The 18175-nt window shown below is 53.6% G+C and overlaps 1 protein-coding gene across 4 annotated transcripts; it reads right to left on the bottom strand.

Moving 5' to 3' along the window:
• Nucleotides 1–10236: 10236 nt before the first annotated feature.
• Gpr108 (G protein-coupled receptor 108) lies at nucleotides 10237–18175 on the bottom strand. Of its 4 annotated transcripts, none has more exons than XM_048341863.1 (18): nucleotides 18014–18174; nucleotides 17236–17355; nucleotides 16478–16528; nucleotides 16227–16309; nucleotides 14797–14921; nucleotides 14662–14708; nucleotides 14511–14579; nucleotides 14315–14419; nucleotides 13413–13546; nucleotides 13242–13317; nucleotides 12846–12919; nucleotides 12639–12756; nucleotides 12388–12518; nucleotides 12183–12274; nucleotides 11978–12027; nucleotides 11742–11825; nucleotides 11530–11654; nucleotides 10237–10531 (listed from the first exon to the last, which is right to left on the bottom strand). In XM_048341863.1, the coding sequence occupies exons 1-18, from the start codon at nucleotides 18131–18133 to the stop codon at nucleotides 10459–10461; spliced, it is 1677 nt and encodes a 558-aa protein (XP_048197820.1). In that variant the 5' UTR covers nucleotides 18134–18174; the 3' UTR covers nucleotides 10237–10458. The 4 variants fall into 4 exon arrangements, with proteins under 4 accessions (XP_048197820.1, XP_048197822.1, XP_048197823.1 ...); XM_048341865.1 differs by having other exon boundaries at nucleotides 12231–12274; nucleotides 18014–18173; XM_048341866.1 differs by lacking the exon at nucleotides 18014–18174 and adding an exon at nucleotides 17615–17757.

The raw sequence follows: 18175 nt of genomic DNA, 5'->3' as shown, positions 1-18175 counted from the left end.
GGCCAGCATGCAAGTATTAACTAAGATAGTCTATTCTTCCTGGCCTATATTTTACTTTATCATGAACACTCTGCCTTGGAGATTATTCTGCCATGTGAAGGTGGACTAGCTCTGCTGTGGACAGGCCTGGATCTTTGGGTAAAGCCCCCAGTAATCTCTCTGAGCCTCAGTGTCCTCCTGAAAAATTGATTGTTATTTCGGCAAAAGGACTTGGCTCTGGGCGCACCCTCAGAGGCAGCAGCAATCTTCCTTAGCCAGAGCCGGATTCCCGTCCTGGGCCGGCTGGTGACCAGCACACTGGCCACCTTGCAGGAAATGATCCCCTAGCTGACTCTGGATTTTTGCCAGGCTCAGAGGTGACCAGCGGGACATATTTGCATTTCTGCTACCTTCAGCTACCTCTGTCCCCATAGGAAGACAATGGTGATCTGGGCCTGGCAGTTAACTGGGCATGGCCTGAATGCAGGCCATGGCTCCTGATGCCTGGACAGGTGCTTTCCCAACATCCCTTCCCCTCCACACTTTCAGGGGTTAAAGGGATTTCCTGTAAATCACACCCTTTTCCTGGCCAAGCCAGGGGTAGAGGGAGGCTGGGAGCCCAGGAACAGCCCAGGAACAGACCTGCCACCCCTCTCCCCCCGCCCCCCCCCCAGCCTTGCCTTCTGTGCTCAGAATATAGCAGCCTTTACCTGGCAGAGGAGCTGGGGAGAGAGAGGGAGGGAGGAGGGAGGAGGGAGGATGAAGAAACAACAACAACAAACAAACACGCTAGTTGGTTTCCAAAACCAGGGGCCAACTTTTGAAACTGAATATCTTTGGGGCACCCATGGACTTCCTCTATTTCTTCCACCCCCTCCCAGTCAAGTCACCCCATTTCCTGGTTTCATTAGAGCCCAAACATAATGTTGAGGAATTTCCTTCTGGCCTCTGTGTCAAGGCAGGGAGCCATGGGAGGAGATGGGGCTTGGGCACTGAGACCCAGGAAAAGATGGCTTAGAGAGACTAGGGCCTGTCCTGATGTCCAGGAAATGAGGGACAAGGGGCTGGGTGAGGAGGGGCCTGGGGGGAGCATTGGAAGGGGGAGGGAGGGGGAGGACGGGGGAGGAAGGGGGAGGTAGGGGAATTCCTCAGCTTCTGGCTCTTCCCTGGGGGTTGTGCTGTTCTGGACAAACATCAGGAGGCAACAGCGGCCAGTCCAGAGGCCTTAAGGGCTTTGGGGGGATTTCCAGTCTGTAGGCCCACCCAGCCCGGGATTCCAGCTGCAGGGCGGGAAGAAGGCCAGGCAGATCCCCACTGCCAGCTCCGGGGATGAGAGCTTCAACTAACGGAATGTGAATCCAGGCCGGCTGCCTGTGGCTCCTGTTAGTCATCCCAGCCGCTCAGGAGACCGAGATCTGAGGATCGTGGTTCACAGCCAGTCTGGCCGGAAAGTCCATGAGACTCTTATCCCCAATGAACCACACAAAATCGGAAGTGGTGCTGTGGTTCAAATGGTAGAGTGCTAGGAGTGAAAAGTGCTAAGGAACAGCACCCAGGCCCTGAGTTCAAGCCCCAGGACCTGCATAAAAAGAAAAGAAAGAAGAAAGAATGAATGAAAGAAAGAAAGAAGAGAAAGAAAGAGTGAGTCCAGGTTCAGAAAGATAGCCCAGGTCCCAAGTCTGCAGCTCTGCACCCCTGGATGAAACCAACACACTCTCTCTCTCTCTCTTTCTCTCTCTCTCTCTCTATCTATCTGGGGAAAAAGTTGCACGTAGAGTTGTTTTTCCTGATTCCTTAGGTGACAAGCTTTAATGACTATTTGCAGAGCATTTCCATTGTGTTTGACATGTTAAGTGATTTAACGTCCACAAGAGGAAAAAAGCTAGGTGTCCAGGCATCCACAGGGAGGCAGACATGGTTTCTAGACTCTGACATTTTATGTAAGGAAATAGTATTCATTTGAAGTCCTGGATTTTTAAAAAAATATCCATGCTGGTGTGGGTGTGGGTGTGTGTGTGCGCGCGCACGCCAGTCCTGGGACTTTAATTTAGGGCCTGGGTGCTGTCCCTGAGCTCTTTTCAATTAAGGCTAGTGCTCTACCACTTCAAGCCACAGCACCACGTCTGGTTTTTGAGTGGTTAATTGGAGATAAGAGTCTCATGGGGACTTTTCTGCCCAGGCTGGCTTTGAACTGTGATCCTCAGATCTCAGCCTCCTGAATAGCTAGGATGACAGGTATGAGCCACTGGTGCCCAGTTTTCAATTATTTTTTTTAACTTATTAAAATTAGTCCGGTGCTAGTGACACTGTCCTGTAATACTAGCTGAGTTCAAGCCCAGGATAAGCACAAAAGAGAACTCTAAAACAAACAAACAAAAGAATAACAACAAAACCTGGTCATAAAACTTATCACCAAGTAATGAACTTGATTGTGACCATTTCATATCGTGTTCTATGTGTTTAGATTAGAGTTACCTGCCCATCCCCCCATGCCACCTCCTGCTGCCCACAGAAGTCTTTCTGCTTCCACATCATTTAAAATATTTTAAATCTAGAGTCCACATATGAGAGAAAGTTGATGACATCTATCATTTTTGAATCTGGCTTATTTTGCTGAATGTGATGATCTTCAGTTCCCCATTTTCTAGCAAATGATATTATTTTGTCTTTCATGGCTGTATAATATTCACAGACCCCATTTTCTTTGTTACATATTTTGTGTCCAACAACAACTCCCCACCCCGACCCCAACTGGGGTGTCAGGAGAGAATGAGAAGAATTCTTTCTTTCTTCTTCTTCTTTTTTTCTTTGGTTGGTCCTGGGGCTTAAACTCTGTGCCTGATGGCTACCCCGAGCTCTTCAGCTCAAGGCTAGCGCTCTACCACTTGAGCCACAGCAGTTTTCTGGTGGTTCATTGGAGATAAAAGTCTCACAGACTTTGTTGGCAGGGCTGGCTTTGAACCGTTTTCCTCAGATCTCAGCCTCCTGAGAAGCTAGGATGACAGGCGTGAGGCACCAGCGCCCGTGCGAATTATTTCTGAGTAGAGTCCCCAGGCCCACCATTCCTCACCTGCCTGGCCTCAGTTACCCCACCTGGTACACTGTACTCCTACCCTGTTACCACCAACAGTGAGGCAAGACTTGAGAAGTGCAGAGACACCTGATGTGTAGCCACAGGTCCCGTAAAAGTACTGGCTACACTGTTTCCTGGAAATTTCCCTCTGGGACCCACAGCTGGGCCTCCCTTCCCCCACTCGAAATTACTCATTAACAGGCTGGTAACCTTGACCCGGCTCCATCCCGAGGCCCGGCCTGTGGTCCTGGTTTGTTTCCTCTGCCTGCCAGAACTCTGCAGGCACCTGGAATCCCACCCAGAGGATGGGAGGCTTCCCACATTTCCTTCCCAGCTCCTTTGGTTCTGGCCCCTGAGCGCTTCGGAGATGATGCCTGGCTCCCGGAGAGGCATGGCAGGTCCAGCATTACCCCAGGGCTTTGGTGGATTTGATTGCTATTGTTACAGTGTTGGTTTATTGGTTTGTTGAGGCGGAGTCTTACTACCTGGCCCAGGTAGGCCTCAAACTCATGATCCTCCTGCCTGCCTCGGGCCTCCTGAGGCCTGGCATCTCTGGTCTGTACCCCAGGCCTGGCTGGAGGCATTTTAATTGTCTTTTTTTCCCTCTCCTAAGCTGAATCCTCCTTTCTCTCTCCTCCCTCCTCCCTCAGGCTCTGGCTTCCTCCCCCCCCCCCCCCTGCTGTCTCTTGCTAAAACCCACGGAGCCATCCACTGTGCCTCCTTATCCCCCCCTTTCACTTTCTAGTTTCCATTAAGAATGATCCACATTGAATCTGAAATGCTGAAACGGAAAGTTCTAGAGATAGGTCAGGTAGCCTGCATCTGTCATCCCAGTGACTCAAGAGGATGAAAAATGAAGCAAGAGGGCTAATTGAGCTAAGGAGTTTTGAGATTGGCCTGAGCAACACAGCAGGACCTTGTTGTTGTTGTTTATTGTTGTTGTTGTTGTTGGTGGTGGTGGTGGTGGTGGGTGTGTGTGTGTGTGTGTGTGTGTGTGTGTGTGTGTGTGCGCTAGTCCTGGGGTTTGAACTCAGGGCCTGGGTTCTATCCCTTGAGCTTCTTTGCTCAAGGCAGGCATTCTACCACTTGAGCCACAACTGTGCTTCTGACTTTGTGGTAATGAAATGGTAGTTCATTTGAAGCCAGCCCCAGCTAGCTTCAAGCCATGATCCTCAGATCTCAGCCTTCTGAGTAGCTAGGATTACAGGTGTGAGCCACTGGCATCCAGATCTTGTTTGTTTGTTTGTTTGTTTGTTTGTTTTAAGAAAATTCCAGAAACAATGGATATGTTTTCTTTTTTTTTTTTTGGCCAGTCCTGGGCCTTGGACTCAGGGCCTGAGCACTGTCCCTGGCCTCTTCCTGCTCAAGGCTAGCACTCCGCCACTTGAGCCACAGCGCCGCTTCTGGCCGTTTTCTGTATATGTGGTGCTGGGGAATCGAACCTAGGGCCTCGTGTATCTGAGGCAGGCACTCTTGCCACTAGGCTATATCCCCAGCCCCGGAAACAATGGATATGTTTTCAATGGTTAGTATCTTGTTGTGAATAGGACATTTCCCTCGTTTCTTCTTCAGCCTGTTCACTGCTGGGGTTCAGAGACACTGGTGGGTTTTGTGTGCTGAGTGTGCACTGCTGTGTGGCCCCAAGTGTCTGTCAGGCAAGGGCTTCACGGACCGAGTCTGAAGGCTCTGGGAGTACAAGAAAGACTGTTTCCTCTGCAAATAGGAGGGTTTGATTTCCCCCTCCCCTTTTCTACTTGACTCTCTTTTATTTATTTTTCCTGCCTTATGGCTCCGGCTAGGGATTCTGGTACCATATTGAATAAGAATGGAGAGAACCAGGCATTGGTGGCTCATACCCATCATCCTAGTTACTTAGGAGGCTGAGATCTGAAGATATGGCTCAAAGCCAGCCCAGCAGGAAAGTCCATGAGACTCTTATCTCCAATTAGCCATCAAGAAGCCAGAAGTATAGCTGTGTGGCTCAAGAGGTAGAACCCCAGCCTTAACCAAAAAAGCTCCTGGACTGTGCTTCGGCCCTGAGTTCAAGCCCTAGGACCAGCACACAAAAAAAGAAGGGCTAGAGAGGGCAGACACTTGTTTCTTTCCTGACTTTAGAGGACGTGATTTCAATTTCCCCCCTCATTTAATGTGATGTTGGCCAGAAGTTGTCATATGTAGCTGTTATTATACTAAGGTATAGTGCTTCTGTTCCTCTTTTCTTTGAAGATTGTATCGTGAAAGGATGTTGAGGTTTGTTAAAGACATTTTCGGCATCTTGAGAGGATCATGTGGATTTTGTTGTTGGTTCAGTTTATGTCATGTATTACATGTATTCATCTACCTAGGTTGAACCATCCTTGCATGTCTGCCATGAAACCAACTCCATCACTTTTTTTTTTTTTTTTTTTTTTGGCCAGTCCTGGGCCTTGGACTCAGGGCCTGAGTACTGTCCCTGGCTTCTTCCTGCTCAAGGCTAGCACTCTGCCACTTGAGCCACAGCGCCGCTTCTGGCCGTTTTCTGTATATGTGGTGCTGGGGAATTGAACCTAGGGCCTCGTGTATCCGAGGCAGGCACTCTTGCCACTAGGCTATATCCCCAGCCCTCCATCACTTTTTAATGCACTGTTGAATTTGGACTGCAGTGAGAATTGTGTGTGTGTGTGTGTGTGTGTGTGTGTGTGTGTGTGTATGTGTATGCACACATGTGTACCAGCATGTGTGCTGGTATGAGACTTATCCCTTACTGTTTTTTTGCTGAAGGCTGGCCCGCTACCACTTGAGCCGTAGCTCCACTTCTGACTTTTTTCTGGTTAACTGGAAATAAGAGATTCATAAGCAATCTTCCAGGGTTGGCTTTGCATTGTGATCCTCAGATCTCAACCTCTAGAGTAGCTAGGATTCCGGGCACGAGCCATTGGCACCCAGCTTTCAGTGCGAGATTGTTTTTTTTTTTTTTTTTTTACATCTATATTCATCAGGGAGATTGGTCCACAGTTTTGTTTTTTGCTAACTCCTTGTCTGGTTTGGGGATGAGTGTAATACTGCCCTCATAGTGTGGATTTTGTGGTAGACCTTCCTGTCCTAGTGCATGGAATAGTTTGAGAAGCACTGGTGTTACTTTTTTTTGTAGGAGTTGGTAGTGATTTCATATGATGCTGGGGTTTTCCTTGTTGGAAGAGTTTATTCTTGCCTCAATTTCATGCCTCATTATAGAACTGTTTATATAGTTTATATCTTCTGGGGTCAATTTAGGTAGGCTGAAAGCATGTAGAAAAGTTTCCATTTCGTGTGTGTGTGTGTGTGTGTGTGTGTGTGTGCGCGTGCACTTGCGTGCGCATGCCAGCTCTGGTGCTTGAACTCATGGCCTGGATGCTGTTCCTAAGCTTTTTCACTCAAAGCTGGTGCTCTGCCACTTGAGCCACAGCTCTACTTCCAACTTGTTGGTAGTAAATTGGAAATGAGAATCTCATGAACTTTCCAGCCCAGGCTGGTTTTGAACCAGGATCCTGCTGCTATGCTGGCTTAGTAGTCATGACTTCCTCTCAGTTTTGTTTGTTGTGGAAGGTTTTTGTTTCTCCAGTTCTGAAAGAGTGCTCTGCTGGGTGCTGTAATCTAGGTTGACATTTCTTTTCTTTCAGGGCTTGTACTTGATTCCATTCATTCTCCTCCTGGCTTTGGAGTTTCTGTTGGGAAATCTGCTGCTATTCAGATGGATTTGTCTTCATAAGTGACTTGCTGCTCTTCTCTTTGTTCTGTCATTTTTGTTGTTTGTTTGGTGTTTTTGCTCTCATAGATCTAGAGGTATTCCTTTGTTGCTCATGACTATTTGGTGTTCTTAATACTCAGATGATCCCCTCTCAAGGTTGAGAACTATGTCTGTTATATAATTTCTTTACTTTTACCTTGTACCTGTCCTTCTTCTATGCCCATGACTCATAGTTTGTGTCAGTCCTGGATGCTGTCCCTGAGCTTTTTTGCTCAAGACTGGTGCTCTACTACTCAAGCCACATCTCCATGTTTTGCTTTTTGGGTGTTTAATTGGAGATAAGTGTCTCATGTGCATTCCTGCTCGGACTGGCTTCCAACCTTGATCCTCAGATTTCAATCTCCTGAGTAGCTGGGATATTGAGTGTGAGCTGCTGGTGCCTGGCCAGATTTGCTTTTTAGTGATTTGCTTGCCAGTGGTTTTGCCATTTTTCATTCATATTTTCTAATTATTTGTCTTTACTGGAGCATCCTAATTCTTATACTTTTCCCCCAAGCCTCTATATTTACCTTATTCTACTGTATAAGGAAGACTCCCAAGTGAGTTTTAAAAATTTGTTACTGAGCTTTTTATCTCCAGAATTCCAGTCTAATCTTCTTTTCAGGATTTCCATACTTCTGTTGACCTCCTTTTTCACATCTGCACTGGCTACTGCTTTGAATCCTATCTGAGCTCATTCATGTTTATTCATGTCCTCCTTCTTTTGGTGATTGTTGTTACCATCATTCTTTCTGAGCTCTGTGCATGAAATTTCATCTTCCTTGGTGTCATTCAGGCCCTCAGCTATGGAGTTGCTGAGATGGTTAGCGGAATCTGAATGCTTAGGTGAATGGAGGTGAATGTTCTGGCAGTTGACAAATATGCCTACTACAATAATACAGTCATTTCTCCTCAAGCAAAACCACCACTGCTCTGATATTGTTAGAAGAATAGTGACCTGGGCACTGGTGGCTCACGCCTGTCATCCTAGCTACTCAGGAGGCTACTCAGGGATCATGGTTCAAAGCCAGCCCAGGCAGGAAAGCCTGTGAGACTCTTATCGTCAACTAATCACCAAAAAGCCAGACATGGAGATGTGGCTCCAGTGGCTGAGCACTAGCCTTGAGCAAAAAAGCTCAAGTTCATTGCCCAGGCCCTGAGTTCAAGTCCCAGAACCAGAACACAATAAATGAAGCAAGAACAAGAGAACAGAAATACCACAAAGGAAACCCAAGAGACAAAGGGACAGTCATTATTTTAGTCCTTGTTGGGAGTAGTGCTTGGTTTTGTTTTCAAGTCTAAAGCAGTGAGGCCATTAGGGCTGTCGGGATTGGAGACTTGGCTCAGTGGCAAAGTGGGTGCTCGGACCATGAACATGGGCCCCGGTCTGGAAAAGTAAACCGCAAGTTGGCAAGTTCCCTTGCTGGAGCTCAAGTGCCTGCTTCTCACTCAAGTCTCTGGTCCTTCCATACCATCTGCAGCGTCTGCCATGTTTCCTAGGCAACCGGCAATGATGGATGGAGTCCTCCTTGTCTCCTAGGCAACCCCAATGATGGAGGGCAGCTCCTTCTGCCTTATCCATGCAGCCACTCCATCCCAATGGTAGTGAGTGATGATGGCCAATGGGCATACCTGTGGCTGGTGAGTGCGGGGATGTGTTAGGTCTCAGGACGCTTGATGTCCCATCACAAAGGGTTCTGGCATTGCCCAGCATGACTGAAAGATGCTGGTGTTTCCAGATCTACTATGCCACCAGCCCTGGTTTTTCCTGGCTGGCTCTGGAGTTTGGTAAGGGAAAGGTGGTAGAGTTCCATCCGCTTGAGTAGAGTCACTGGGGAAGGTTGATTGCCTGCCATGTTACCACGTGCTTGTTTAGTTTTTTTTTTTTTTTTTTGAGACAGGGTCTCCCTGTGTAGCCCAGGCTGGTTTCGAATTTGGGAGTCTTTTTTTTTTTTTTTTTTTTTTTTGCCAGTCCTGGGCCTTGGACTCAGGGCCAGAGCACGTCCCTGGCTTCTTTTTGCTCAAGGCTAGCTCTGCCACTTGAGCCACAGCCCCACTTCTGGCCGTTTTCTATATATGTGGTGCTGGGGAATTGAACCCAGGGCTTCATGTATACGAGGCAAGCACTCTTGCCACTAGGCCATATTCCCAACCTTGGGAGTCTTCTTGCCTGTGCCTCCTTCCTGAGCACGGGGATTATAGGTGTGTCACCATGCCTGGCTTTGTCAGTTTCTAAAAGCAGCCTTGTATTCCTTGGCCTGTGGCCCCTTCTGTGAAGGGTCTCCCCACCCTGACACTCTCTCTGCTCCTAGGATTACATCAGCTCCATCTCGAGAACATTTGTCAGCCGGTCTTCCACTTGATCTCACCACAGCCCCTGCCACCCTGGGAGGATCTGTACATATCTGGGGGTGGACACAGCATGACCCTCAACACGGTGCCCCTGCCTGTCTCTAGCCTTCTACGAGCTCCTCCGCCATCCCCAGCAGTCCCTGCTGGTGCCCATTCTGGGGTTCTTCCACCTTACATAACTTCCTCAGCCTGCAACGCCTCTCCACTTTCACTTTGTTTGGCCGGGCTGTTTATTCATCTGGGCCCCAGCTGGTCTCATTTCCCTGTTCTACAAGTTTTTAGCTGAGCCCTGTTCCTTACTTCTCCCCTCTGCCTATGGGCCCCTTTAAAGAAGTGTTTCTTAAGTCTCAAAAGGGGTCTCTGGGTGGTTGGGCAGAGGGGGATGCTGGGAACTGGTCCCTCAGCGCCGCCGAGACTATGGTGCTGGGCCCCACACACAGCCTCTGACATCCTCATCATACAGAACTCCGTCCAACACTGGAGGAGCAATTCCACATGCGGAAGACAGAGAGGTTAGGCCAGTGACCCAGAGGCACACGGTGAGGGGACCCAGGGAGTGCAGTGTGCGTGGCTAAGGGCGGCCCTGCAGCGGGACAGCACTCCCAGTGCAGTCTGGCCTTGGGCCCTTCATCTCCTGCTGTGCGCCTCCAAGGAAGTTACTTCGCCTCCCGGTGCCTGTGGCCCCAGAGCTGCTCCTCAGTGGGAGCCTCTCACAGGTCTTCGAGTCCCCATTTTCTCCTGCATCCCCATGTTCTGTGCATGTCTTCTCCTCATCTGGCCATTTTTCTTCACCGGGTTTCTTCTACCTGCCTTGTTGACCTCCCTGGCTGGTTCCCACCACAGACTGGATGGGCAGTGAGGACCCTGGTCCTTGGCCTGACCTCCTTCCTAGGCACCAGGGGCCCTGAGAGGGCTGAGACCACAGGGCTCCCGGTCACTGCTGCCCCTGGTAGCTGGCACAGTGCCCAGCAGGTGAGAGCCACTCAGTGAATATGTACCACATAAATCCATACACACTGCATTCCATCAGGGCCACTTCCCATCACACCTCAGTCCCAGAAAGAAACGATACCTGGTGACAAGAACACGACTGTTCGTATTGTACAGCTGGGGGTGGGGGAGACTGGAGAAGACAGCTGCCCGGCATGGGGGGGATGGAGGCCTGCTGCCTTCTGAGTGGACTCCTGCCCAGGCTTGGAGCTGGTGCCTTGTCCCCATGGCCTCCCCCCGCCCATGCCTTTGGGGAACCCCAGGAATGTACACTGTGAAGGATGGAGAAAGGCCAAGGATGCTGGGCTGCTCCAGAATATCACAGCAGCTCCCGGCCACTAGCTGTCTTGTTGACTTTGGACAGGCCTTCCCGGAAGCCAGAGTCCGTCATTCTGAGGAGGACAGACAGCACCAAGTCTTTCAGAAGCCGAAGGGCAACAGGCCCTGACCAGAAATGTCCTCAGCCGTACCCACTCCACAGCTGCCCAGTCTTCACCCACCTCCCCTCTGGAGTGGTCTGGACAGTCTCATTGCTCAATGTTTACTCAGGTGCCCTAACCTTGCCCCAAAGGTGCTTAAGAGCCACCCCCAGCCCGGCTGCTCAGTTTCTGCCCACCTTGCCTCTGGGGTGGCCAACCTCTCTCCACTTCACCCTCAGAATGGTCTAGGCCTATTCCTTATTTTGCCTAGTCCTACCCCAAGAGCGGCCCAGGCCCCACCCATCCTGCAGCTCCATCCTGAGAGTGGCCCAGGCCCCACCCCATCCTGCTCAACTCCACCCCTAGAGCAGCCCAGGCCCCGCCCCATCCCACTCAGCCCCACTGTCAGGGAGGCCCAGGCCCCACCCCATCCTGCTAGCTCTACCCCCAGGGAGGCCCAGGCTTTGCCCCATCCCACTCAGCTCCCCACCTAGAGCGGCCCAGGTCCCACCCCATCCTGCTTAACTCCACCCCCAGGGAGGCCCAGGCCCCACCCTCTCCTGCTCAGCTCCATCCCCCAGGAGGCCCAGGCCCCATCCCATCCCACTCAGCTCCACCCCCAGAGTGGCCCAGGCCCCGCCCTCTCCAGCTCAGCTCTACCCCCAGGGAGGCCGAGGCCGCACCCCCTCCTGCTCAGCTCCACCTCCAGGAAGGCCCAGGCCCCACCCTCTCCTGCTCTGCTCTACCCCCAGGGAGGCCCAGGCCCTGCCCCATCCTGCTCAGCTCTACCCCCAGGGAGGCTCAGGCTCCACCCTCTCCTGCTCAGCTCCACCCCCATCCTGCTCAGCTCCACCCCATCCTGCTCGGCTCCACCCTTTGAGTGGTCCAGGCCTCGCCCCATCCTGCTCGGCTCCACCCCCCATCCCGGTCCCCCTGGTGGCTCCCGGAGACCACTAGGCACTGGCACGCACACTTGTTCCATCTGCACATCCTCCTCATCCTCCTGCGGCAGCTGCAGATAGGGGTTGTCTCCTGCTGGCTGGAACTTGTAGCCCGTGAGCACGAAGAAGGTGAGAGTGGAGCCCTCCACCAGGAGCTGGGTGCAGAGGGCAGCAGCGGTCAGGCACCCCCACCCCACCCTCACCCCCTGCAGCCCGCCCAAGGACGAGGCCTCCTGGCTCACCTGGTAAAGCCACTGCCACTGGAAAGGCACGGCCACCCGCAGCAGGATGGCGATGATGCGCGTGAAGTAGACATAACAGATGACCTACAGGAGCGTGGGTGGGAGTGGGGCCATAGGGCCATGTGGCTGGGGGTGGGCTAGGGGGCAGGGGAGGCCGGGGAGGGCTGAGAAGGGCCCCCAGTTCCCTCGCGCCCTAGCCCGGCATGCCCTGCGGGGCGGGGGTGGCGGGCTCCTACCATGACATAGTAGTGGCGGAACAGCTTCAGCTTGGCCAGGTTCACTGCCACTGAGGGGGGACAAAGGATCAGAGGAACGTCGAGGGCCATGGGGGGGAGAGGTGATGGGGTGTCCCAGGACAGGGGTGACCGAGGGCACAGAGGATGGGGCTCGGTGTCAGGGGACAGGGCGACGTAGAGGTGGCACCCAAGGGGCACAAAGGACCTGGAACAGGCAGGAGTCTGGGGGTGGAGCGTCCTGGCAGGGGCTCACCCTTCCCATCAGTGCCGGATGCGTCCTGCAGATGCCGGATGGACCTGGGAGGGGGCAGGGCAAGGGTGTGGTCAGTGCCAACCAGGCCCACACAGGGAGGCAGGATAGAGGGTGTGGCCCGGGCAGAGCTAGGGACAAGTGGGCCTGGGGTCCTTACCAGACAACTGGGAAGAGGATGGCGCCACAGCAGATGAGGTCCACCAGGAACAGGATCTCCTTCCAGAAGCCATAGTCACTGGCACCCTCCTCCCGGGACTCAATGACGATGTAGGCCACATTGGCCAGGACCTGTCCAGGATTTGGGTGGGTAGGTGGGTGGACGCCACCTGGCCACATCCGTGACCCCTGCCCACCGGAAGCATCCCTGGGGTGGCCCCCACCCCCTCCGCGGCCTCCCCAGCCAAGCACCTGCAGCGGAATCACAATCCCGAAAATCTTCTTCTCCTTGTCTGACAGCACATACTTGATGAAGGCCCAGCCCGAGCCGATCAGCGCGATTGTGATGAAGAGGAGCGAGCCCTTCAGCCTGGGGGGCAGGGCAGGGGTCCGAGGATGATGGTGGGGCCCAGCCCTCCCCTGCCCACCTCCCCGCCACCTGCCCTGACCGCCACTCACAGGTGCGTGATATAGTGCATGACAGCGAGGCCTTCGATGGGGTGGCCCTGGCTGTTGATGAAGTAGTAGTTGATCTGGAGGTGGACGGATGGATGGACAGTCAGACAGGAGGATGGATGGGGGGTAGGGTGGGGGCTGGGGGCCAGAGAGCAGAATGAATTGAGTACAATCGGGGTTGTGGGGACTGGAAAGTGGATAGTCACAATGGAACTTATGGGTGGATAAGACAATGATGTGGTATCTGGGCTGGACCAGTGGTCAGATTGGAGGGTGGACAGGGAATGTTGGGAAGAACAGGCAGATGGATGACATGACAGCAGCAGAGCCCAGGTCTGTGGAGATGTGGGGGTGGCCTGTCTCCCCGGCCCCCCCCTCTTCCCCCCACAAGGCGCTCACGCTGTGGAAGAGGAGGGAAATGCTCTTGGTGAATGCCAGGGCCGCCATCAGCCAGTGGATCTTGAAGACGTTGTACCTGGCAGTGTGGGGAGAAGCGGGCGGGGGACTGTCAGTGGAGGTGGGAGGCTGTGGGGGATGGGGAGGGGAGGAGAGGGGAGCCCAGGGTATTACGTGTTCCTGCAGAGCACAGACACCCAGAAGATGCCCGCAGCCAGGAAGCAGGCAGACATGATGAGGTAGAGCTTGAAGAGAGGCATTTCTGCCGCCGACAGGAACCCTTCTGGGTTCTTCTCCCGGATCATCACCTGGGGAGGGGTAGTGGGGTGTGTGTGTGTGTGTCACATGCTTCTAGCTCTGAACCTGGGAGAGCTGAATGCAAGTTCGTGGCTCTCCCACTTCCTGGCTGGGGGACTCGCCCTCTCAGAGCCTCAGTCTGCCCCACCTCTCCAATGCACATCTAGTCATGCCTTCTGCCTTGATATCCCTTGGCTACCAAAAATGCAAGATGCTCAGGTACCTCTTACAAGGTGGTTTGGTACTTGCCTAAAATCTGTGCACTCCCCCCCCCCCCCATTGACCTTTGGCCATCTGTGTTTGTGTATGCGCGCGTGCGTGAGCACCAGTACTGGGGCTCAAACTCAGGGCCTTGAGCTCTCACTTGGCTTTTTCACTCAAGGCTGGTGCTCTACCACTTGAGCCACAGCTCCATTTCTGGCTTTTTGGAGCTTAATTGGAGATAAAGAGTCTCATAGACTTTTCTGCTCAAGCTGGCTTCGAACCCTAATCCTCAGATCTCAGCCCCTGAGTAGCTGGGATGACACACGTGCCCCACTGGGGTTCAGTGACCTTCAAACATCTTTGGATGCAGTAGCTCCGTCAGTGTAAATGCCAGGAGACGAGGACTCATAACAGATGCAATCCATCCCCACCCACCTGGGAATCATTAAACCTGAGGTGGGGGACACTGGGTGAATCACCTTCCCTCCAGGCCCCTGGGGGCTGCGGAGAAGCTAGGCCGGGGGGGGGGGGGGGGGGTTGTGGAACACCTGCCCACCCGCTGGGGTTGGGCTCACTGTGAGGTCGAAGGGCCTCTCCCGGCCAGGGATGGAGTTGTAGCAATTGTGGAAGTTGAGGTTGTACTGTCCTTCTTCAGCCCTGGAGCCGACCACCATGTGGAACTGGACAGGGGAGAGGAGGGCTCAGGTTGGGGGGTGGGGAACCCAGGCTGTAGGTTGTGGAGATGGGGCTGCAGGCATGAAAGACACTCACACTGAAGTTGTAGGAGTCATTGAGGTGGCCCAGGCCCAGCACCAGCTCCTTGTCCTTCCCACTGGGGGCCTGAGAGGACACAGACCCTCATCACAGGTCTTTCCAGCCAGCCCTGCCCTCCAGGTCCCATACATGCTAGGGGCTCCCAAACCTGAGATACGGTGAGCTCTGTCTTGGCCTTGCTGACTGTGGAGGTCCCTGTGGGAGAAGGACGAGTGATTTCAGAGGGACAGGCAGGAATGTAGGGATGTGCTCAGGGTAGCCCTGGCAGGTGGGCCTGACTCACCACTGTCTGCCTTTGTGGGGTCTGTGGGCTCTGGCTTCGGGAGCCCTGATTTGGAGGGCACATCAGGGAGGAGCCCGGGAGAGATGAACAGCTGCTTCTGCTCCCCATATTTTCGCACCTGGACCCTGGAGTAAGGAAGGGGGGTTTTAAACCTTGAGCAACACTGTGGGAAAGGACTCCGGGGCTCTCGGTCTGCATCTCCTCCCGAGGAGGGAGCATCTGGGGGTGCTGGGGACCACCACAATCCAGAGCCCTGGTGCTGGCCCAGTGAACAACTCCTGGGCCACTTGGCTAGCGACGGTCACCTTGCAATGACACAGGCCTCTCACTCATTCCATTTAAGTTCCATTACAAAATAAGCAAACAAAAACATTGAGGCTGGGTGTGATGGCTTACACCTATAATCCTAGATATGAGAGAGAGGAGATGGGGGGGAGAGTGGGGGGGAGAGGAAGAGAGGGAGAAAGAGCGAGAGAACGAGAGCGAGCGAGCGAGCGAGAGAGAGAGATTGGAAGGATCTCAGTTGGAAGGCCTTTGTCACCCCAAGCAAAAAGTGAGTGAGATCCTTATCTCAACAAACAAGCTGAATATGGTGGTGCATACCTGTAATCCCAGCTACACAGAAGGTATTGACAGGAGGACCTTAGTCCAAGGCTAGCCCAGGGCAAAAGCATATGACTTTATGTGTAAAATAAACTAAAAGCAAAAAAGGGATGGGGTGGGGGTGGTGTGGCCTGGCACCTGCCTAGCCAGTGCTGAAGCACTGAGTTTGACCCCAGCACTGAGACAGTGAGGTAAGGAGGGAGGGAGAGGGAAAGAGATGAAAAATTACAGGCACAAGCTGGGCACTGGTGGCCCATGCCTGTAATCCTAGCTGCTCAAGAGGCTGAGATCTGAGGATCGAGGTTCAAAGCCAACCCAGACAGGAGTCCATGAGACTCTTATCTCTAATAAACTATCAAAAAAGTAGGAAGTGGAGCTGTGGCTCAATTGGCAGAGTGCCAGACTTGAGCAAAAGAAGCTTAGGACAGCGCCCAGGCCCTGATTTCAAGCCCCAGTACACATAAAATAATAATGATAATAATAAAAGAATGGTCTAAGGAACCAGAGTTCAGATACAATAAAGTCCCAGGACTGCGTACCCCACAAGGAGCATCAACAAGTAGAAATGTGGAAACTGTGAGTTCTCACCATACCTTTCAGCATCCAGGTCTTTCCATTCTTTGAGTATCCTCTCCTCTCTCCCTCCCCCTCAAAATCAGAGGTCTAGGAAGCAACTGGGAAACATATGTGGCTTTCTCCCTAGGAATGCCAAGGTTCTTTCCAGCTGGCTTCTCACTCTACCTGACCAGCATGGGCACAGGTGGGCACCCCACCAGGGGAAACATGTCAGAGGGTGTTTTAGCCAGCCCCGGGACTCCCCAACTCACTGCAGGTCCTTGGTATCGATGAGGAACAGAACCAGGAAGTTGCTGCTGTTTCTCTGCAGAGGGCATTCATGGGGATCCCTTGTCTGGGGAGTGGGCAGACGGAATCTGAGTTACTTCTCCTCCCCAGCCCCACCATGTCCCCTCCCCACTCATCTGGGATATCTCCTCCTGTCCCTGCCTCTGGGTACAGCAGCCTGTCCCAAACTAGCCTGGTCCCTCCTCCCCACCATCTTCCAGCTGCCTGCACTTACTGGGTAGGACCGGACACTGCCCGATCGAACTCGGCTCAGGCTGAACCCCACCTGGTGGGTGGAAAGAAATAGGACATGAGGAACTCCAGCAGGGACCACACCCCCTGTCCCTCCCCCCAAAGTGATCTCTTATAGCAACAGAAATGTAACCTCACACTCACTGACTAGCTCCTATGAACCAGATCTCATGTTCCCTTAGAACTTTTCCAACAACTCGGCACCACCTTCCCACTCTTATCTCCAATTAACCACCAAGGAGTAGGAAGTGGAGCTGTGGCTCAGGTGGTAGCATGCCAGCCTTGATCAAAAAAGCTCAGGTACAGTGCTCAGGTCCTGAGTTCAAGCTCCAAGATGAGCACAAAAAAACAAAAAACAAAAAACAACTGACACTGGGGCCCTGCCATTTCCAGACTCTAAAAAAGTCGTGCCTCTCCACCTGTGAACACCTCCATCAAAAGTGGGTTCTGTGAATTCCCGCAGCATTCCGGGGTAGAGGCTCACAGAGATACTGGTTACCTGGTCCCAGCTCAATCAGTGCAGGCTGATTATTCACTCACTTCAAGATGTGGAACTGGCTTGTCCACTGGAATGGCCCCTCCAGCCAGTGTCCAGCATAGATCCTACAACACCTTACTATCACCTCCAGGTGAGGGAGGACAGAGACTGAGAGACCGATGGGGGATATGGACTTCGGGGATTCTGGGGGAGAGATGAAGCTTGCCCCCCCCATCCCCGCCGGCCAGCCCCAAGACCCTCACCAGCGGGGGCTTGTTTTCTGTCTCCTGGAGGCCCAGACGCAGGACACTCAACTCCACCTCCAGGGAGCCATTGGTGTAGAAGCCGAAGCTGTTCAGCTGGATGTCGGCTCGCTTCTCCCCCTGCCGGAGGTAAAGGGGACAGGGGCAGCTCAGGCTCCCCATCAGGAAGTTCCCCTCAAAGCTTTGGGTTGCCTTTGGTGATGGAAGGGGGAGCTCTCCTAGAAGCCTGAGCCATCCTCCTTGCGCCCCCACCTTCCAATCCTAGGCAGCCATAGGGTGGCCTCAGATCTTCCAAGGGAGACGCTGGGTCCGCTGGAGGGAAGTAGTAGCCCCTCCAGAGAGCTGAGGGCAACCCCTAGAATGTGTGACAGGCCTTTACCTCCCCGAAAGCTTTTAGCTTCCCCGCTGGGCTCCCAGGACGTTGAGATTTCAACGGACCCCCCAAGATCCCGCCCGAGGGCCTCCCAGAGACCCCTCTGCGCGGTGCCAAGGGCTCCCAGCGACTCCCCAAGGGTTTCAAGAGTCAGGGGTCCTGGCGGGGGGCGGCCGGCAGCAGGCCAGTAGGCCGGGCCAGGAAAGACCATTGCGAGGACAGTGAGGAGGAGGAGGGCGGCGGCGGGGGGGGGGGGGAGTCACTGCCGCACGGGGAGGGGGGCTCCAGACAACTCCATCCCGCGTACGGCGCGGGGGAGGACGGACGAGACCACTCCAAGCCGGGGCCTGCTCCGCGACGAGGCCATGCCCCTCCCACCCCAGGCCGCCGCGCGGTGGACCTCACCGTCAGCGCCAGCCGGTGGATGCGCCCCGAGCAGCTGCCCGACAGCAGTAACAGAAGGAGCAGCTGTCCCCACTCCGCGGGGCTCCCGCGGCCGAGCCCCCTCCTCTCGCTCACTGCCATCTCTGGAGCTGCCGCCTCCCCTGACACCGCCTCTGACGCCCG

This window comes from Perognathus longimembris, chromosome 3 (assembly GCF_023159225.1).
Source record: "Perognathus longimembris pacificus isolate PPM17 chromosome 3, ASM2315922v1, whole genome shotgun sequence".
NCBI classification, from domain to species: Eukaryota; Metazoa; Chordata; class Mammalia; order Rodentia; family Heteromyidae; genus Perognathus; species Perognathus longimembris.
This window is presented reverse-complemented; position numbering and strand designations above follow the sequence as displayed.

Coding starts and splice junctions, on each gene's coding strand:
- Gpr108 (XM_048341863.1), bottom strand. CDS start 18,133: ATGGCAGTGAGCGAGAGGAGGGGGCTCGGCCGCGGGAGCCCCGCGGAG. Junction 14,709..14,796: donor CCCCACAAAGGCAGACAGTG/GTGAGTCAGGCC, acceptor CTTCTCCCACAG/GGACCTCCACAGTCAGCAAG. Junction 10,532..11,529: donor GATGTGCAGATGGAACAAGT/GTGCGTGCCAGT, acceptor TGTCCTCCTCAG/AATGACGGACTCTGGCTTCC.